Consider the following 22950-nt stretch of genomic DNA (forward strand, 5'->3'; position numbering starts at 1 on the left):
CACTGAGGCCCACTGACAAAAATATAGAGTACCCTCTCCACTGTACCGCAAGGCCTTTCTGTATGGTCGTTCTCTTCCCTTTAGCTGTCTTCTAAGCTCAAAAGCTGCCCTGCACCTCTCCGTCTTTGTGTCTCCATCTCTCTTCTATGTTGCTCTCATTTCCTGGCAACTCCTAGCATTTCCTAGATAATTCTAGCAAACCATAGAGCTGCCATTCATTTGAATAAATTGTAAGAACAACATTGTTTGGAAATACTGTTCATATATTTCTTATACTAATACGATTTAATTTACATTTTTATTGAGGAGATGGAAGAGGAGAGGGTAGGAAGAAGGAAGGGAAAAAAGGAAAGAGGCAGGGAGAGAGGGAGAAGGAGAAAGAGAGGGGAGAAAGAAGAGGAGAGGGCAAAGGGGGGGAGAGAGACAGAAACACAGAGACAGAAAGAGTGCCTAAGTCTATCCTTTGTCTTTGGGTCATGCAGTCAAATTATTGTTTCTACTTCTCTCCATGTCAAGGTGAGCCATGGCAGCTTCTAGATTCTTGCTTCTGCCTACATGTATTGATCAGTCAGAGCTCTTTTTACACAGAGTATAATATATGAAAACTCAAGGCAGCTGGCGTGTAGATTCAAGAATAAAAAAGAAGCAGAGATTCTGGGACACTGGTCTTCCACCTCGTAAACTCATGTTAATTGCACATTTTTAGGAGCCTGTTTTCCAAACCCAGTGGAGAGAATCTGACTAGTTTTGTGTGGAATAAGGACCCTTTCATATTGCATTTGAGAGAAACATGAATAAAATAACTATTTGTGGCTTACCATCATTTATGGAAAACCCCTTAAAAGTTCCCACAAATTCATAGTGGACAGAATCTCCTATGTCTCTGTCAGTTGCAGTTAATCTGATCAGTTCTCTTCCAAGCGGTAGATTTTCGTAAATATTTATAGGTGCGTCTGGTAGATATCTACAGGGGGAAAGTTTATCAATTGAAGGAAACAAAAAAAAAAGTTTTCTTTATTGGATAACAGATTTTAAAATTTAACATTTAAATTATTCAGTTAAATTGCATAACCCTTCTCCATTCTCACTCTCATTTAGTCACTTTCCTTCTTTAAAAAAATACAACAGAAAAGCAAAGAGGATCTGCATTCTAATTTTACCTCTGAAAATGACCAGCTGTGCAGGCAAAAGCATGAGTAACTTGATCTGACTTCAGTCATGAATAAAAATGGACAGTATTGTTTACTCATAGAGATACTATGTTTTGAACATTACCTTTAACATTTTAAAGATAATGATAATATGAATCAATGCAATACATTTCTATTTACATTGCTGTATGCTAGTGGGGTTGGGGGTTAGAAATGTTAGGATTTAAATACTTAGTTTCTTCCAAAACTTACGCAAAGACTGGAATCTCATCATTAACATTCTGGATGTTTACTGTGATGGTGCCAGTGCATGACTCCAGAGACATGTTTCCTCTGGTTCTGGCAGCAATCACTATCTGGAAATGCTAAGACAAATAAAAGAAGACAGTACATTTTTACTCCCCCAAATGTGCAAATTAAATTTACTTCACATAGAAAAGAATGTTTAGAAACTTAATTTGAAGATAGTTTGAGACAACACTGTAGTCCAGAACAACTACTTAATTTTTTTTTTTTAGTCCTTTCATGGAGAATGGGAAATCAAGATTTCTCTGGCCTCAGATTCTTGTGGTTTATGCTGCTTCAGAAATGTGATAAAGTATAAAGATTTTGGTGTTTGGCATCTTGTATTTAAAGCAATATGTTAAGGTGCCATTTAGACTTACCCCCTTTTTTAGGAATAAAATGGCAATGACATTTCAGTTTTTAGGGAGAAAAGATCTAAATCATAATAATTCTCTTCCTGTTTGGGAGAAAATTTGAACCACAACAAGATATCTTTAAATTTAGAAAAACAAATGATTGAGTCCATTATGCCAAATACAAAGAAAGAACAGTGTTTTATCAAGACTGATGCAAGTAGGCTTGAAAAGTAAGCTTAATAATTATTGGTACTAGGCTATAATAAACATTTGGGAAATTTAAATTGATGGTGAACTGAATTGATTTAATAACTGAATCTTAATCTCAGATAACAATATTGGAAGAATGAGTATTAGTTTTATATTCTTTCAATAGTCAACATTTATTGAACACCTTCTATACATTCAACAGTCATATATTAAGTGCCTATTGTGTGCCACACTATGCTAGGGAAGATTCAACTTTTACAAAAGCCCAAGGGTCCTTTATGGTGGAACAAGGGAGATAAACCTTATATTGAAACAACAAACTTTTTTTTAAAAAATGCCCTATGATAAATGCACTAAGTTTGGCTTTAGAAGATGGACAAAGAAAAAACTTCAAGACCTCTGCCCTTGTGGAGTCTATAATCATAGTAAAGGACTTGACAATCTAATATATATCAACATTATCCATTTTTGTTGGTTTGCTTAGAATACATAAAGCTAAATCTAGCAATTCAGGAAAGAAAAAACCGGTAAAAATCCTAATATATTAAACATATCTCCACTGAAAACATAGTATGTTTAACCTTTAAAAAATATACTAAAATTACTGATATTTTTGCTAGATATATGGATATTATGATACTGATAAAAGGAGAGCTAAAGAACATTATTATAGATCATATCTACACTGATGATGATATAACTATAAACTATTTAACAATCAAACGTTTGAAAAAATGCATTTATTCATTCAAACAAAACCAAGTGTCAATTACGTGATGATTGATAATTCATGTTATTTGTTAAAATGAAAAATAAGATGAATACTGGTCTAAATAAAGAAAAAAACTACTAAATCTGTTTTTTTTTTTAAATAACGTTGGCTGTTTTCCCCTTGTTTAACTTTTTTTTTTTACTAACCTGTCTGAGAAATAATTCAATAGGCTGTGTATATAGAGACAAACTTTTACAAGGGTTATTTACTCCTTCAAGCCTGTATGAAACTATTCTGTAAGCATGGAATACATCAAACAAATAAGAAAAGACACAATACGATGAGGTATAATTTGGAAAGCTTAACTGAAATCTGATTTGACCAACATACTACTGGTAAATATAAGTTCTAAGCAGTTCAGAGACAGATACAAACTGCCTAGACACTGGATCAGAGAGAGAAAGAAGTCTCCCAGAGCGTGATCAATGGAACACTGGACCCATCTATGTTATATGAAAAGGCGTTCTATGAAAAATATTCATGTTAATCATGTTCTTCTTTTTCAAGATATCAAACATGGTTTTATGTGATAATATATATGATGTGAAACAAGTTTATTGTGCTTAGATTGTCATTAGCTTCCTCCCTCCAGTTAGAACTGTCCCATAACCTGACCCCAAGTCATGCATTTAAAAGTTCCATCAACATTTTTCAAGCCTCAGGAATTTTGTGGTCAAATTAGTTTGAGAAACACTGACCTAAAAGATGATTTACATAGAAATTGGAACTTAAAATTTCACAACTGAGTTAAAAAAATAACTTTCTTAACTATCCTCTCTTACCTCATTCTGATAAGACAAAAATCAACTTTGAAGCATGTGTATTGATTTAAGAACTAACATATCTAAACAAAGTAATTCAATCTAGGGAGCAGTTTACCTCTTGCTTAAAAATATAAGATGCCAAGTTCTGGGCTTTAATTCAGGCCTTTTTTTGAGAGGGGAGTAGATGGGTGAGGAACATAGGCACTTAAGAAACATCTTGGGAGAGAGAGCAGATTGGGAATAGGGGCAATTAGAATGCTCAGTGTTTTGGGGTGGGGGGAAGGGACAAAAGGGGAGAAAATTTGGAACCCAAAATTTTGTTTAAATGAATGTTAAAAGTTAAATAAAAAAAAAAAAAGAAAAAAAAAGAAACATCTTGGGCTCAGCAATGGTGACCATCTTCCCATGGTCCCCAAAGTCCCAAAACCTATTGTGGTAACCATCAGGGTATAGAGGTGCAGATTCTATGAAGAAAATCATAACAAAATCCATTCTTCATCAAACCCTATGGGAAATTTGGGGGAACTGGCACCAAATAATTCTGATAGAATTCTTCATTTTTCTCCTCTTTTGAAACAAACATTTTAACTTAAAAATAATGTAATACATAACATTCAAATGATACCTTAACACTACAGAGACAAGTTATTGCACTTGATTCTCAAACCAAGTTTATGCAATAGTGAAAAAGAAAAGAAAAAGTTGGACTTGGGAAGACCCAAATTTGAATCTGATCTGTGTCACTTATTAACTCTGACACTGGACAAGAAACTCAGCCTCTATGGATTTCAGTTTTCTCATCTATAAAATGAGCGTTTTGGACAAAATACTCTCTTAAAGAAGTTATTTCAGTTCTAAGTCTATGAGCCTATGACTCCCATTTTACAGTTAGAGAAACTGAGGACCAAAGATGTTCTATAATGTACCCTAAGTCACAATCCCAAAACAAGTGGATCTAGGACTTCAATCTGCGTCTTCTAAGTTCCAGTCAAGAGCCTTTCCTCTAAACCATGTGACATACACATGAAGAAGAAGAAGAAGAAGAAGAAGAAGAAGAAGAAGGAGAAGGAGGAGAAGAAGGAGCAGAAGAAGGAGGAGGAGAAAGAGTAGGAGAAGAGAAGAAGAAGGAAAAGAAGAAGAAAAGAAGCTGTTATACAGTAGAACATATTTTTGTAATATATTTATATATACATATAATTATAATTTATAAAAATAAAAACAAAATATATAATTATTTTGTGAAAATAAGGGTATTGGGAAAAGTTCAAAATAATTGATTACCAAATCATCCGACTAAAGAAGCAACAGCATCCCTACTATTTGGATATTTGAAATTAATATCAACCAAGAGGAATGGATAAAGTGAATGATTTATTATGTTTTTCTGATCTTTTATGCTTCATTCTTCCCTCCAAATATTTACTAATTTAAATTTAATCAGGGATTTAAAAACGTAGGCCAGATCTCTATGGTAAATCAAAGCCAAGGGTTGAATCAATTCTCCTGATAATTCAATAAAATAAAATATGTAATTCCATTTAATTACTCTAAATGTTACCTCAGCTCTATTTTTCATGACTATGGAGACAGAAAAATTCCCTAAAATGTTGTTAATGAAATTTACAAAATACACATTCAGAATGTTCTGCTTCCCCAGCAAAATAATAACAATAATAATGTTGCTGGTCTTAAGTGAGTTTTTAAATGAGAGGGAGAAAGAAAAAAATGGAGAGAGAGACAGATAGAGACAGAGAAAAAGATACAGAAACAAAGATACAAAGGCATACAAAGAGACAGACAGAGAGACAGAGAGTGACAGAGAAAGACAAACAGAAGGTAAGCACTCTGACCTTGGATTCAGGAAGATATGATTTCCAGTAGTGACTCTGATACACAATATGTGACCACCAGCCAGCCATGTAACTTCTTGTTACAGTAAATCGCTCTTTAAATCTATAAATTACAGTTAATTACCATTTCTCAACTTATGGAGTGAGTTGCACATGAGGGCTTCTTCAAACTAATGAAATTGCAGATCTGGACTCTGCACACATATACATATATGATACATATGTGCAAATACATATAATACGCATACTGTACATATAAACATATAGATATCTAAATATATACATACACAAATATACATATGTAAGTACATTTTATATATATGCATATATATAGTATGAACCCTGTGAACTTTTACAATGTTTATTCTTATTTTTAATTGAAATATTGCTTTATAATTGTTGGAGAGAAAGCATCCATAAAGAAAATTATGTTGCATTACAGTAGTAGTAGGGAAAAACTGCTGAGAAAAAGCGTTTGAACATTTAAAAAAATGAGTGAATTTTCAGATTCCCTTTTTTTGCCTTCAATTCTCACCTTAAGATTTGTTTCATAGTCCAGATGAGGTTCAACAGTTTTGGAAAGGATGCCATTTTTTGAATCCAAAGCAAAGTAATCAGTGGCATTAACTGTAGAACTTACTATTGAAAACTAGAAAAACAAATGGTTAATATTTCAGCAAAAATCATGTTTTGAGTTCTGACATTGTTGAAAGAATCTTATTTGGCAAGATTTAAACAGAAATTAATTTTGTGAAGACAGATCCCATAAAGCAAAGCAGAGCCTTCATTCAGCTCCAGACTTCAAAAACAATCCATACATTTTTTTCAAACCCTTAGTTGTATGTTTCCCAATATCTCTTCATCTCAGTATTACAGCTTTTTGATAAATATTTACTATTTGTTGAATTATTAATTGGAATCATAATGCTGAATTTTTAACTTCAATAATAAAGTCACTTCCTACTTCCTTACTCAAGTAATCACCACATAGAGGAAAAGCACTGTGTTGTTTGGAAGAAAATACCTAATTTTAGGTCCATGTCAATTGTCTGCATGTCCAAAAGAAACTAAAGCTTTGGACAAACATACTGTTTTTGTAGGCATCAGCATCCTTCCATCCATAGATCCATAGCTGTGACTATGACTAACTATTTTAAAGGTACGGTTGCAAAGTTACTAGTAAGGCCTGCCTGACTAAAGAAAATCAAATGCAATAATTATAATTCTTATAAATAGTAATAATAATGATAATAATAAATTCTATTCTCTAGACCAAAGTAATGTTTAAAATTAGAATTCTCATGTTACAGTTTTTTTTAAGCAAAGCTCTTAATGACATGAATATTGAAATAATTATTTCCAATCTATTTCCCAACTTTCTGAGAGCAAATTGGCTTATGTTGACCTGTCTTTCATTGGGGAGCTAAATTGGTTACTTTACAATAAAATCTAATTAGGGATTATTTAAATAAAGACTGGCCTTCCTCTTTATTTCCCTGTTATCAAAGTTTTGTTGTCTTTTGTTCTTCCTCTGTGTGTTATTTGGGCAGGGAGTGGTGTGGGGAGTCTTGGTGGGTTACTAGATGAGTCTTCCAAAGTAGGCAAGCTAAGGAAATATCTGAATATCTTCACTGCTAAGACAGATTTCATAGGGAGAAGGGGTGTGTGTGTGAGGATAGGATAGCTGGATATTCAAAGCAACGAATGCTTCATTATAATCAATTTGCCATGTGCAAATGCTCTACTTATAGACTCAATTCTCTAGAGAGCTCTACTTTAAGCTTCAGCTTTAACTTCATCACTCAGGGACTTAGAGGAGATAAACTAAAATACTCAAATAGATTCATGATTGCATCATTGTGGGTACTGCCTCCTCCAGGACAGAGTGCAAACTCTCCATTCCTGCTCATTAAATCTGATTCTTGTATGTCCATGTTTTTCTTTAAATCTTCCACAGAGAATCTAGTCAATGCATTTGAAGTTCTTGGGTTCTTTTTCATATTTGATGAATATCAGTGCTACACACGGGCTATTCTTCTATTACCCTTAATTCTCCTCATATGGTCTGTCTACCACCCTTTCCACGTAGATCTGCCTTGAGGATGTTCACTATACTGCAAATGGAAACATGGTCAGGAAAAGTTTGTACCCAGATTCAGGAAACATTTGGGTTTATATGCCTCTTGTGGCATTTACCACCTCTTTGACTATGGTCAATTCATTACTTAATATTTCCAAGTTCATTCTCCCCACCTGTAAAATGGGAATAATAATATGTCACAAGGCTATAGAAAGGATCAATTTAGGCAGTACATATAAATCACTTTATAAATCTTGAAATACTATATAAATGCTCAATATTATTTTTTTACACAGTTGGTCATATGCCATAGAACTCTAGGTACCTCTATTCATCATTCCTTTGCGTCACTTGGATTTTAAATTCTTTGCCCATGATTCATGCCTATAAACTACCTCTAGGTATATATTAGTGTTCAAAAAAAGATGAGCATTTCAAGAAACAGCAAGAAACTTAAAAACATGGAAAACATTTAGTAGTTTCCTTAAAATGATCTGCCTTGATTTGCTCTTTCTATTCAGTTCTGAGCCCAACTCATTTTCCAATTGCAATATTAGTCCAACGACTACATCTTGATCCACTCATTCAAAGGGCTACTCTTTCAACAGAAGATCACAAACTGAGTAATATGCATTTTAACATAATTTGTTTCTTGCAGTGTGGATTACTAAACTTTTCTTAAATAACAGAATTTTATTCAGGAGGATCTGTGGCATTGTAGCACTTGATACAAACAGCACAATGATATCCATTAAGAGGTATATATGGAGAACGTTGTCATTAATAGAGAATATTTCTGTCTTGACTATATGCACTTATAAGTGATTTAAGTGAAGCCATCTTATTTTATCATTTGCTTGATGCTATAATCAAGAAGTTGATACAGTAGAAAGAAATATTTTCCTAGTTGGTATTGTCATAGAATCATTTCTGTTCTTAACAATTGAAGAAGTAATTACTTTGAGAAGAGTTTTTAATTAGTATTTTGTTTTACTATACCAGGTTATTTTGAAAACCAATATTCTGTAGTATCCCTTAGTTCTAATACTCTGGAGATGTAGCTGACTGGTGAATCACCTATAAAACCCTGATTGTTTCCTTCTCATATTTTTATTGGATAAATAATACTGACATCAGTCATTCTTATGAAAATCTGCATTGTGAGAATATAAAATAAAACGATCTGTAGTTACTAATATCTTCTTGAGTGCCAGGGCAGGGGAGAGGAGAAGGGAAGGGGTTAAAGTATTACTATACATTAGATTCTTTTGGAATTTTCCTTTATATGAGATTTTCTTGAAATTTATATTTTTAAATTTTTTATTGATATATTTTTTCAAATTGCCTTCATTCCTGAATATATCCCTTCCCTATCCTACCTGATGAGGTATTCTTCATTAAAACAAATTAGCTAAAATGAAAACAAAGGAAAAGAAGTTCAACAAAACTATGGTATATAAAATGTTCCACAGCTATAGTCCCTGACCTTTACAGAAGCAAGAGTATTGAATTTTTTTTTTCTTCCTCAGGGACAAGTTTGTTCATTATAACTTTATAAAATTTCTTTCCCTTTCTTCCTTCCTTCCTTCCTTCCTTCCTTCCTTCCTTCCTTCCTTCCCTCCCTCCCTCCTTTCTTCCTTCTTTCCTTCCTTCTTTCTTTCTTTCCTTCCTTCTTTCCTTCTTTGTGAGAAGATTTGAGTCATTATCTTCTGTTAGCTTTCTCCATAATCAATTACAAATGAACATACACTCCAAATCCATGTACTTGCTTGTCATAAATCACTACTTGGCAAGGAGATCAAGTATTTGGCTCAGTGGTCTCTAGCATTTTCTCTTCTCATCAGGGTGACAATTGTTTTTCATTGCTTAAACTTAACAAAAATGGTTGTAATATATGTCAACATTTTTTTCTTTTGTTCATATCCTACTCTTCAGGATTAACAGATGATTTAAATAGGCTGATTTAGAGCAGCTATAGCTGCACACAGTGTCTTCTCATCTTAACCCTTCCATTAATTCTGATATTAATTTCAATGTTTCTTTAACCAAATTATTCCTAAGCCAGTCATCACTAATTTTTTGCTTACAAAATACAGTCTTTGTTTTCATTTTTCCTGTGACATTATCCTGTACTTATCATGACTAGTGACCAGATACATCAAGGTATCCCTCACAGACAATATAGTTTCATGTCTTGTAGTCATACAACAAAAATAAGTATATTAGTATTAAAAAGATAGGACTTTTTCATGGAGAAGTTTGGAGTCCTTAAAAGAACTTTGCAATTTCCAAAAGACAAGATCTCTTCCTGTTCATTTATATGTGTATGTATATTACATATATACAGATATCTGTCTAAAATTATTTGTAAATACTAAGAAGAAAGGAATTACGTGTATTTATATGCAGACAGGAAGACAGATATATATAATAAATATCACTCAGAGGGAATTGCAAGGTGAATAACTGATGTGAACAGTCTGTAACACATTGTAAAAATAATTACAAAAGAGCAGTATAATAAAAAAAATATCATCAAAGAAATGTGTAAGAAAAAAAATGAAGGTGGACTAGTCACGTGGTGAAAGTAAGGATCAATAACCAATGGACAGCCCATGGGCTCCACTGGTGTCCTTGCAATTTCAAGATAATAGTAAGAGGTCCTGGCATATTGGGAGAAATCTTTGTAGTGAAATTCTGAAGGAAAATGTACAAGAGTGAGCAAGAACGGGATGGATGGGTCACAATCTGTATAGTTAGAGGGGAAAATATACACTGATTAAATGAGATCAGAGATATCCATCCAAAAACAGCACCTAAGGGTCAACTTCCTGGTGATGATCTAATCCATACTTCACTGAACCACTCCTCAAATAGCAAGTATGAATCCATCAACAGGAATCCAGTGACAAATAATTGCCAATTGATTGCTGCAATAGAAGCTCAGAGTAACAGAAAAAGGCTAGGGACTTGATCTTCAATTCTATGGAGACTTTATATGAAAGAATATGAAATCTGTCATACTATGTCTCAGTGTTACACAACATGATTTATCATGCAATATATAATCTAAGAGATTAGATAACTTTTATTGCTATAATTATAATAAAGACCATTCTTACTTTATAAAATCATGGGAAAATCTCATGTGATTAAATTATTCTCCATTTTATTCCTCCAATCCTTGCTAATCTGTAACTATGTTGTCATCCCTTCTTGATTAATCCTACAGAACATTGAAACCAGAAAGCACGTAAAGATCCAGAATATCCTTTATGTGAATTGTGTGTGTAATAAAGAAAATATGTCTGAAGTGGGATGTATAAAAGGAAATAAAACATGAAAGGATATTCTATCATTTTGTGTAAATGTAATAAAATGGATGAAAATAAATGTAAGCACAATTTTTACATAGTGTTCTCAGTTCACCTATGACAGTTTATTGCCTTGTCAAAATGCATAGTAGTTATTCTATGGAAACATGAAATTTCTAAAACATGAAATGACAAATATAAACTGAAATGATTTCATGCTCATTACTAAAAAAATTTCTAGTCAACATGAAAGTTAGGAAAAAAACAAATCAATAAGAATAATCATTTTAAAAGAGTATGAACTTACTTCTACCTCTTGACCTGGGTCTGGATCTCTTGCAAGAATCATGTATATGAAAGCAGATGCTGGAATGTTTTCAGGAATAATTATAGAGATACCTAAAGCATTACAAAAACCATCATGACTAATAAAGTAGATTACTGCCACTTCTAGTTCTTACTTGAGACTGGTCTTGCTGCTAACATTTATTCCTCCATTTCAGGCTCTTAAATGAGAAACATCACAGCTGTTTTGATGACTCCTTGCTTTCCAGGCTAGCCAACATGTCTCAGTATCCTTATGCCCTTTCTTTTACACACTTCCAGATTTGTCCAAGCGTAGATTGAGGGGGTGTTTAAATGACCAGTCATGCTGAGCAGAATGTGGGTGGCCACTGAGACATGATCCACCCTCAAAACAGCTGCAGAATTTAATTTAATTGTTTGATTCATTCATGTCAAGCTCTTGGATAGCCAACTCTTTCCTCCATATCTCCTCTTCAACCTCCCAGAAGGCATTAGAATACATATGGATGCATACACACACATGTGGTCACACATATGCATGCGCGCACACACACACACACACACACACACACACACACACACACACACGTTCTCTTGCATTACCAGAGCCTCTTCACCTGTCTTAGAAAGCTGCCTGAGAGATACTTGAAAATGTGTTCACTACATGCCAATGTAGAGTGATATGGTGTATTTTATTCAGTGACATTCTACAAATGAATTTTTTTTTTAATGAGAGAATTATTGCTTAAGGTTATGCCAGAAATAAAAGAAATAGAAATCAGAAGACAAATACATTAAACATAAAGAACAAATTCAATTGAATCAAAGGATCACTATCATAGTAGGTAAGCCACCAAGTCTGAATTTCATAATCATGTATTGTGACTTTTGTAAAGAGTTTTTGAATGCATGTTTGGCTTAGTTATTTTACCTGTTTTGACCTTGAAGTGTATGTGATACCATTTTGAAGCAGATATTCCAAGTTAGTGGTCTGAATTTTGTTTGAATTGAGGCATTCAGAATGGTCACATTTGTACATTGAATTTCTATGAATGAAGATGTAAAAATCACCCACCCATGGCTCCTAAAAATAGATGCAGTGGGGAGGAGAGTGCAGAGATATGAGGGTCGAAAAAAGGCAAGAATCTGCCTGAGTTTTCCCCCAAACTCCTCCAAACAATTTAAAGTAATTCTCAAAAACAAATTCTGGAGCCACAAACCCCACAAAAAGGCAGGGTAAAACAATTTTCCAGTCTAAGACAACTAAAAAGGTGGGCAGAAAGGGTACATTGTACCAGGGTGAGAATGGAACACAATCCAGTATACAGATTGCACCCCAGCAAAAGAGCAGTAGACCTTGGAGACAACTGAATCAGTGGTGCAGTAGTGGCTTCTGGATATCTCCGCCCACATGTGATAAGGGGGTGGAGGTTGGGAGGGTACAACTGGTCAGGAGATTAGGGAGGTCTTTTTTGCTGGCACCCAGGGCAGGAATCTGTTACATTGCCCGTACTTAGATCCTAGGTCTGAGTCCCATGGTGATCAGGAGCACTAGCACACAGGAGCTTGAGTCCATAGGGGAGCTGGGACCCCAGTCACAGTTCCAGGATGGAAAAGAGTACTTGTGGTCACTCACACACCAGAGCAGAGGCCAGGAGAACAGTAAACACATCTCACCCTAGATCATGCTACCTTGGAATAACCAAAACCTTACAGGTCCCCAGAAGTATCTGAAAACAGATACATAAAAACCTGAATATTGGGATAGTGCCTCCTCTACCTTGAAGGCAGAGCCCCACTTTCATTGAGTTAAAAGTCAAGAAATAGGCTGAAAAAAATGAGCAAACAGCAGAAAAAGATTCTAACCAAGAATGCTACTGTGGTGACAAGGAAGATCAAAACACAAACTCAGAAAAAGAGAACAAAGTCAAAACTGTTATATTCAAAAGCCACAAAGAAAAATGTGAATTGGTCTCTGGGCATGGAAGAGCTCAGAAAGGATTTTTAGAAATCAATTTGAGAGAGGTAGTGGAAAAATGAGAAGCAGAATGAGAGTGATGCAAGAAAATCATTTTTTAAAAGAGTCAACAATTTAGTGAAGAAGGCACAAAATCACTGAAGAAAATAACACCTGAAAGAACAAAATAAGCCAAATAGTAAAAGACGTACAAAAATCCAATGAAGAAAAGAATGCCTGGAAAAGCAGAGCTGGCCAAATACAAAAAGATACACAAAAATTCACTGAAGAGAACTCCTTAGAAAGCAAAATTGGCCAAATAGAAAAAGAGGTACAAAACAAATCACTGCAGAAAACAATTTCTTAAAAAGTAGAACTGGTCAAATGGAAAAGAAGGTACAAAAGCTCACTGAAGAAAATAATTCCTTAAAAGTGAGGATACTGGTTTCAATCATTCTGTAGAGCAATTTAGAACTACGTCCAAAGAGCAATAAAATTATGTATATCATTTGACAAAGCAATACTGCTGCTAGATCTATCTCAAAGAGACTTTTAAAAAAGGAAAAAGACTTGCATGTATAGATATATTTATAGCAGCTCTTTTCATTTATAACAGCTCATGACAAAGAATTGGAAAATGATGGGATGCTCATCAATTGGGGAGTGACTGAACAAGTTGTATTTGATTGTGATGGAATATTATTGTGCTATAAGAAATGACAAGCAGAATGCTCTCAGAACACTTGTAAAGACTTACATGAACTGATACAAAGTGAAATGAACAAAACTAGGAGAATATTTTATATAGTAACAGCAAATTGTATGAAGATCAACTGTGAATGACTTGGTTATTCTCAGTAATACAGTGATCTAAGACAATTTTGAAGGAATCATATGAAATACCATCCATCTCCAGAGAAAGAACTGATGGAATCTGAATACATGTAGAAATATACTTTTAGTTTCTTCATTTTTCTTAGTTTAGTTTTTGATTGTTTTTTGTTTTGGGGTCTTTTTTTTTCAAAGATGATTAACATGGAAATTTGTTTTTTATGACTGAACATATATAACCTATAGCAAATTGCTTTTCTTCTCAGTGATGGGGAAGAGTGGAGAAGGGAAAGGAGAGATTATGGAACTAAAAAAGTTTTAATAACAAATGTTAAAAATTGTTTTTACATGCAATTCAGAAAAATAAAATAATAAAAAATAGCTCCAGTGTCCCAGTTGAAGTGAGGTACAATGACCTTAGAGAAAGAACCAAAGATACTCTATTAGTCACAATGAATGGGGTGCTCTGTTTCTATTGCTACTATTATTGGCCTGCATTGTAATATAGGATACAGATACTTTCAACAGTCAAATTTGAGGGGCGGAGCCAAGATGGCAGAATGAGAGCAACTACTCACCTAAGCTCTCAGAAAAATTCCTTCAGATACCTCTAAAAATAGAATCTGACCAGATTTTGGAGGAACAGAACCTAATAGGAGAGAGACTGTGGCATATTCACAGCCCAGGACAGATTAGAAGGTCAACAGAAATGACCTGTTCTGCGAGGCTGGAGGAGCACACAGTGCACAGCGCACAGGCTGTACCAGCATGACAGGGCTGAGAAGGAAGCCCTGGACGGTTTGAGGCAGTGGCTGTACTGCAGAATCTAGGGCATATAAGCCCAGGATGGGAGTCCAGTGGAACAAAGCAAGTGAGAGCTGAGAGCTGCAGAGCCCCAGGTATCTGCAGTGGCTGCCCTTGAGACTATCAGCCCACAGATTAAATATCCATAAATCACCTACTTGAACTTCTGGGAACCAAGATGGCAGAGTGATCTCTAAATGCTCTCTCTCTCTCCCCTTGTTGACCTTGAAAGATCCATAAAATATTTCCCCAGAAAAATCCTGGGACAGTGGGATCAGCAGAAGAAGCAAACAGTGTCTTAGCACCTGAAGTCAGAAAAATCACTAAGGAGGATCCCTGTTGCTGTGGTACAGGACCAGAGCTGTCACAGATAGCCCCCCTCAGCAAACCACCTCAGAAAACCAGGAGGAAATCTGTAGCCCTGGGGGGGGTGGACCCTCACAACCACCAACACTAGACCACAGGCATGCCTCAGCACCCAAGATTCACCAACTGCTGAGCTTACCTATGTTCTAGCTAAGCAGAGGAGACCTCCTGTGGCCAGACCACCCCTTCCCCACACTTAACAAGCTAGCTCCAGGGTAAATCTGGGGAAAAACAAAAAGACTTCACCTGGCCTCTGCTTCCTTACACCAGCCAGCTCAGCATCAGGTAAACTGCAGCACTTTAGCTTCTAGCTGAAAGAACCAGAGGCCACAACACACAAAGCCTGAAGTTCCAGGTATAAGAACTGTGGGACAGAGAGCCTCCTGCCCTAGAAACAGAGATCTACTTTAAAAGCCAGGGAAAGGGTGATTATCACCATCATGAGTAAGAAGCAAAGCAGGAAAAAAAAGAACATAGAATCCTTCTATGGGGACAATGACCAAAACATGAATAGCAAAGAGGTCAGCATTGAGACTGTACTCCCATTTGAAACTTCAGAAGAGACTACGAACTGGTCACAAGCACAAAGAGCTCTCTTGGAACAGCTGACGAAGGATTTTGAAAGTCAAATTAGAGAAACAGAAGGAAAACTGGCCAATGATTTTAAAAGCATGAAAAAAGAAATCACCGAAGAGAACAGCTCTTTGAAAAGTAAAATTGGACAAAAGGAAAAGGAAGTACAAAAACTAACTGGAGAAAATAGCTCCTTAAAAGGAATAATTGGACAGATGGAAAAGGAGATAAAAAACTTAACTGAAGAAAACAATTTGATAAAAAACTAGAATTGGGCAAGTAGAAGCTAATGATTCTGAGAGGCATCAAGAATCAGTCAAATAAAATCTAAAGAATGAAAAGATAGAAGAAAATGTAAAATATCTAATTGGAAAAACAACTGACCTGGGAAATACATCCAGGAGAGAAAATCTAAGAATTATTGGCCTACCAGAAAGCCATGATGAAAAAAAGAGCCTGGACAATATCTTTCAAGAAATCACCAAGCAAAATGGCCCAGACATCCTAGATCCAGAGGGTGAAATAGTCATAGAAAGAATCTACCATTCACCTCCCAAAAGGAATCCCAAACTAAAAATACCAAGGAATATTGTTGCCAAATTCCAGAACAGTTAACCTCACATGGGACAAAAAACAGCTTGTTCTTGACTGAATTAGAGCAACACATTTTGCTCCACCCTGGAATTGGAGTGTTTTTTTCCAAGCTCACATGTTTTCCTTTAATGTGGCTTTAGTCCATCCTGGAAATGTAAAAGGAACCCAGTAGTTTAAAAAAACTGAAGAAAGAAGGTGAATTAATTATGTAATATTTGGCACCTTCGTCATTCTCATTCAAGAAGCTAAGACTTTTAATTCATAACTACAAGTGCTGTTCTCAGCTTTTTAACACCACTGTTTCAATATTCATTTTGGTTGTTTCCTTTCAAAAACCTATCTCAGAATGTGAATCTTTGTTTTGAAATTTGAAGACTAACATACCTCCTCCAGTAGAAAATCCAGGATCACAGATAACAGGATCATCTACATTCTCTACAAAAATTGTAAATAAGTAGGAGCCGGTATTATTTCCATTATCTTTGGCCTCAATTTCCAAAGGGTAGGCATTAGGACGATTTGAGTTGTCAAGGGTCAAAGGCTGAAGCAGAGTAATTATGCCTGTTACTAATGAGAAAGAAAAAACAGGTTATGAAACTGGAATGATAGGGTCTCTTTTAACTCACTTGAAGGATATCTCTTTCTTCATGAAGGAAGCAAGAATTCTTCATGCTCTGACTTTTTTACATTGGAGTAGCCATTGCTTAAATTTTTAAAAAATGGAATATTAACAGTTTTATTTTCTACATTTTCTTTCTGGCTTCCATATTTTCATGTTCTCTTTATATTCATTTATTGTCCAGGCAAATATAATATAATAATATAATATAATAATGGTCATTTGAAAGGTCCACTTTCATTTCAGTAAAAGACTCTTAAAAATGGCCAAGACTTCCAGAATATAGGAAAATAATTCCTAATGATAGACTCTTAGGAAATATGAGAGGCAACAAGGGATATATTTTTGGCAGAGAATATTACATAGCGTTCCTCACATCATACCACAGATGATAAATTGTAAAACAAAACAAAACAAAGCAAAAAAACTTCTATGTTTAACTCCAAGGTTAGAAATTAAGCCTGTAAGGTAAGCAGGGGGATGTGTTAGATAGAGTGCCAAATCTGGGGTCAGGAAGACCTAGGTTGGAATTCCACTTCATATATTTAGTACCTATGTCACTCTGGGAAAGTGATGTAGCCTCTCATAATCTCAGGTTTCTCTTCTGTAAGATAGGAAAAATAATAGCACCTGTGTCAAAAGACTGCTGTGACAACAAGATTATATATGTAAAATCATCAGGGCTAACAATATTTGTAATGTAAAAACACTAGAAGTCTTCTCCAAATGTTCTAAGGTACACCAAGAATATTGATCACCTCTATTGTACATCAAAGATATAGTTGTAAAAAACATATAGCTTGAAAGAACATATATGTATTGCATAATAAATTATTTATGAATTCTATATAATTAGCACATTAATATATCACATGTACATTACCAACATTTTACATATCCACCCACCAAGATAAACAACAAATAGATACATTATCTAGACATAAAAGATCACTTCATTAATAAATTTGGAGAGCAAAAAGGAAATTAGCTGTTGGATCAACAGCAATAGAGGAATGAAGGACCAAAGCAGGGGATAGGGAAGACACAGAAGATAAAATAGATAATGATAATTACATAAAATTTTCAAAGTGTTTGTTCAACTAAATTTAACACGACTAAAATTAGAAGGGAAACAGTTAACTGGTAGAAAAGCTAATCTCTGAAGTTTGTTTCTCTGATAAAAGTCTCACTTCTAAAAACCGGATTCAAATTTAAAATACTGAGAGCCACTCTCCAAGGTGTTAAATGGTCAAATAATATGAATAAGCAGTTCTAAAGCTAAAAGAAATCAAATTACTAATATCTAGATAAATCAAAGTAAAACAGTTTTGAGGTTCCATCTTCCAACTCCTAGGCTGGCAAAGGTAACAAAAAGGAAATTTACAAATATTGCAGGGGAACAGTAAAACAATTACATTGATGCACAGCTGGTGGATGTATGAATTGATAAAGCTACTATGAAAAGTGATTTGGATCTATTACCACCTCAAAAAAAACATGCTAACCTCTGAGTATAAGAAAAGCAACAAATAAAATAAAATGAAGTTCTTATTTTCAAAGAATTCAATCTGATGGGAACAACATATAAAAATCAAACAGGATATATGTGTATATATATATATATATACATATATATATAATACATATATATGATACATTGAAGAAAATCAAGAGAGGAAGGCATCAAAATTAAGGGGAAAATAAGAAAGTGTTCACAGAGAGGGTAGAATTTGAACTAGGATTTCATAGAAGCCAGGAGAGCCAGAATAAGGAGAGGGAATTCCAGATATAGGGGACAGTAAAAGAAAATATCCAGAGTCAAGAGATGGAGTATACTGTTTAAGAAACAGTAAGAAAGTCAGTGTCATTGGATCACAGCATCTGTGGAGAGGGACCAATCAGAGGATTTTACATTTAATCCTAGAAGCAACAGGAAGCCACTAAAATTTATTGGATATGGATGTGACATGGTGAGACTTGTACTTTAGCAAGATACATCTGACTGGTGAGTGAAAGATGGACTGGAGTGAGGGGAGACCAACCAGCAGGACATTTTGTAGTAGTCCGGTATGAGGTAGTGAGAACCTGCCCCGGGGTGGTATCAGTGCAGAGGGAGGAAAAGAAACATACTCTAGAGATGTTACAAAGGCAGAATTTACATGACTTGGAAACAAATGAGATGTGTGAGGGAATGAGGAGTTGAGGATGACATCTATGTTCATTCCTTCACGACTGGGAGGATGATGGTGCTCTCAACATAAAAAGGAAAGTTAGGAAGATGAACACCTTAGGGGTAAAATTAATGAGACCCTGGAGGTCACGATAGAAGATAGGGCTGGATAAGTAGATCTGAAAACCATCAATGTAGAGATGAATTGAATGATTTTAATCTAATGACTGATGAGGTTACCAAATGAAATAGTATAGAGGGGAAAGAGAAGAGGTTCAGGCTTGAGGTAAATTTTGGGATTATTGGGTATGACCTGGATGACAGTTCAAGAAAGTAGTCTAAGAAGGTGCTGCAGACAGGTAAAAGAATGACCAGAAAGAAGAGTATTAAGGAAAGGAAGGGGATTCACAGGGTAAAAGGCTTAATAGAGATAAAAGAAAATGAAGATCATTAGGTATATGATTAACAGACCAGTGATAACTTTGGGTTCCAGTTGCATGATACTAATAGCAACAGCATTATAAAAAACCACAATTCTGAAAGATTTGTTTAGTTTTAAAGCTCTTTACAAATTAATTCCAACCTATCGTTCTGGCCTCTGTATTTATTACTTCCTCTTACGCATTCTAAAGTCATTTTAGCCAAAGCGACCTCTCTGTGACTCATAAATGACGCTCTGTCGTCCAACCCCGTTCCTCTACACTAGTTATTCCCAATGACTGGAATGGACACCCACCTCATCTCTGCCTCAGAGAATCCAATCTCTCACTTACTTCAAATGCAGATTAAGCCTGCACTTATACATAAAACCTTCATTAATCCTCTCAATTACTAGTTCCCTAAATACCTGACTAATTGTATTTAACAACCTCAAATTTATTTTGTATTTGTTATATGGTTGTTTAGTTGTTTTTGTTTTCAGTTGTGTCCAACTCTTTGTGACCCCTGTTTTCTTGGTGGTTTGCCATTTCCTTCTCTAGTCCATTTTACAGATGAAGAAACTGAGGCAAATAGGGTTAAGTGACTTGCCCAGGGTCACACAGTTAGAATCTGAAGATGGATTTGAATTGAGGTCTTCCTGACTCCAGGTCTTGTACTCTATCCTCTGTGCCACCTAGATGCACCATTTATTATATATGTATATATTTATTCTGTATAAACATGCACATGTTATCTCTCCTGAAGTAACGAACATGCACTGAGAGCAAGGATCGTTTCTTTCTTTTTTTTGGTCTTTATATTCTCAGTGGCTCACACACAATAATTGCTTAATCAATTCTTGCTGACAGACTGAACCGCAAGACAACACTTTGTATAAATAAAGAATGCTTTAAATAGTTAGAGACCTTAACTCATGGCTGAGCAAAGACAACATAATAAATATGGCAATACTACATAATTTAATTTATGTATTTACTTCCATACCAATGAAATTATTTTAAAAAAAATAAAAATGTTTTGGAGGAACAAGTAGAATACAAAGGACATTAATGAAAAAGGCAGAAATTAAAGGGATCTAGCATTACTGTATCACAAACTTCATCAAAAGATAATAATCATCAAAATTTATTAGTACTACTTAAAAAAATAGAAAGGCTGATAACTAGGACAGACTAGGTAAGTAAGACCTAGAATCAACTGAACATTTTGATTTAGTATTTGATAAAACCAAAGTCAAAAATTACTAGGTATGATACCCTATTTAACAAAAACAGATAGAAAACGCTAAAGCAGCTTGGTAGTTTGTGAGAAATTATATTTAGACTGATACTTTCAACCATACACTACAATAATCTCTAAAATATGTGACCTAAACATAAAAGATCACCTTATTTGAAAAAATTTAGAGGTGAATGGGTGGAGGAAGCTTGTGCAACTACCACTGTGGGGAAAAAACAAAGGATATAAAAGGATAAAAGAGAAAATATATAAACTAAATTAAAAAGCTTTTGCACAAAAGTTTAATGGAGCTATAATAAATAAAGCAATCAAGGAGGGGAGGATGTCTTTACATTAAATATTTCTGATGAAATTCTTATAACTAAGGTAGAAAATGCAGCATGCTATAGTGAAAAGAAAACCTGGGAGTCAAGAAGATCTTTCTAACACATATTACGTGACCCCAGGTAAGTCACAACCTCATTGTGTCACAGAGAACTCTTTTAAGATGATAAATTGCAGAGAATGAATTGATCCATATGGGTAAAGAGAATTCAAATTCATCCCAAGGGCATATGTCCCAAGGAGTTAAAAACAGATCCTAACACTTACACAAAAAAAAAAAAAAAAATTAGCACTTTTCATGGTATCAAATACATATATACAAACTTGAAGAAAAATGGTTGTCATTGATTCTGAAATGGCTGGACAAATTTTGACTCATGCATGTAATGGAATGCTGTTTGCCATAAGAAATGAAAAAAATATGAAGAATTCAGAGTAACTTGGAAAGACTTGTTTGAACTAATGTGGATCATGGTATCCAAAACCAAGAAACAAAATTACATAGTAACTGCATTAATGTAAAGGAAAACGACATTAAAAGACATCACAGTTCTGATCAATGCCGTGACAAATCTTCACTTCAGAAGACTGGCAGTAAAATATGCCTCCCTTCTCTTGGCAGGAAGATGGTGGAGTAAATTTGCACTAATTGGCAGATATGGTCAATATTTGATTTGTTTTGTTTAACTATATTTTTTTGTTGTAAGAGAGGGTTGTATTTTAGGGGGAAGTCACTGAGAAGTGACAATATTAAAATATCAAAATTTATGACAATTATTATAATAAATAAAGTGGATTGGTTATGCTAGAGAAATCCAAGGTCTCCTCTAGTCTTTTTAATATATTTGTTTATCTTATCTTTTTTCTAAACTTGACAAGCAAAACCAAACATGAATATTTTTATATACATAGAAAAAGAAAAGTATTGTATGTGAGGTCACAAATTTATATTTTTGAAGTACGTATTTACCCAGAATAGCACATCAGTTCCCAAGCTTTTTCATTTTTCTTTGTTATGCTCTGAACCATGGTTCTGATCTGTTCTGTCCTTTATTTTTTAATCTTTTTTTTTTGGCTATATTGAAAATTAAGGTTTTTTTCCATCTTATTTAGTCCATCATCTCTCTGTCAAAAGGTGGGTACCATTCTGCATCACTGGTTCTCCAGAATTATTGTTGAACTTTGTACTGATCAGAGCTCTTAACTCTCAGAGTTTGTAATGTTTTTAGTATAGTCTAAACTATCCTCCTGGTTCTCTTCAAGCCATTTTGTACCAGGTCAAATCAGTCTTTTAAGGTATCTCTAAAATATCTTTAATCATTTTTTACAGAAATAGTGTTCTGTTACATTCATATACCATTCACCAATTAATGGACACTACCTTAGTTTTCAGTTCTTTGACAACACAAAAAGAGCTGCTATAAATATTTTGTTACATGTAAGACCTTCACCTTTTTAAAAATATCTCTTTGGAAGTATGGCCCCGTGGACACTATCACTCCCTCTAGGGGTATATATAGTTTAGTAACGTTGAGCTTAGCTCCAGATTGCTTTCCAGAATGCCTGAATTAATCCATAGCTCTACCAACAATGGATCAATGTGCTTGTTTTCCCATTACCCCTCCAGTATCTACAATGTTTCTTTTTTGTCAACTTTGCTAAATTTATGTGTGTGAATTGGAATCTCAGAGATGCTTTAATTTGCATTTCACTAGTTATTTGTTACTTTTTAACGTTTTAAAAAAATACGGTTATAGACAGCTTGGATTTCATCCCTTGAGAATTGCCCGTTTATACGTTTCGACCTCTTCTCATTTAGGATCTTCTGTTCATTTGCTTAAATGTTTAATTGATGTCTCTTTCTTAATTTTTTGGAAGAACTCACCCTCATAAGCCTTCCTATTACCCCCAATTCTTCATCTTCTACCAAAATAATTCCCATGA

The 22950-nt window shown here is 34.6% G+C and overlaps 1 protein-coding gene across 1 annotated transcript in view; it reads right to left on the reverse strand.

Moving 5' to 3' along the window:
• LOC140533469 (cadherin-related family member 3-like) overlaps positions 1-16722 on the reverse strand; it is a 110856-nt gene extending 94134 nt beyond the window's left edge. Inside the window, exons 1-5 of the mRNA XM_072653210.1 lie at positions 16598-16722; positions 11090-11181; positions 5924-6037; positions 1404-1516; positions 819-964 (exon numbers count right to left, since the gene is read on the reverse strand). Of these exons, the coding sequence (XP_072509311.1) occupies positions 819-964; positions 1404-1516; positions 5924-6037; positions 11090-11131 (415 nt within the window). The 5' untranslated portion in view covers positions 11132-11181; positions 16598-16722. The remainder of the gene's footprint in view (positions 1-818; positions 965-1403; positions 1517-5923; positions 6038-11089; positions 11182-16597) is intronic.
• Positions 16723-22950: the final 6228 nt, after the last annotated feature.

The sequence above is a fragment of the Notamacropus eugenii genome, chromosome 3 (genome assembly GCF_028372415.1).
Source record: "Notamacropus eugenii isolate mMacEug1 chromosome 3, mMacEug1.pri_v2, whole genome shotgun sequence".
NCBI classification, from domain to species: Eukaryota; Metazoa; Chordata; class Mammalia; order Diprotodontia; family Macropodidae; genus Notamacropus; species Notamacropus eugenii.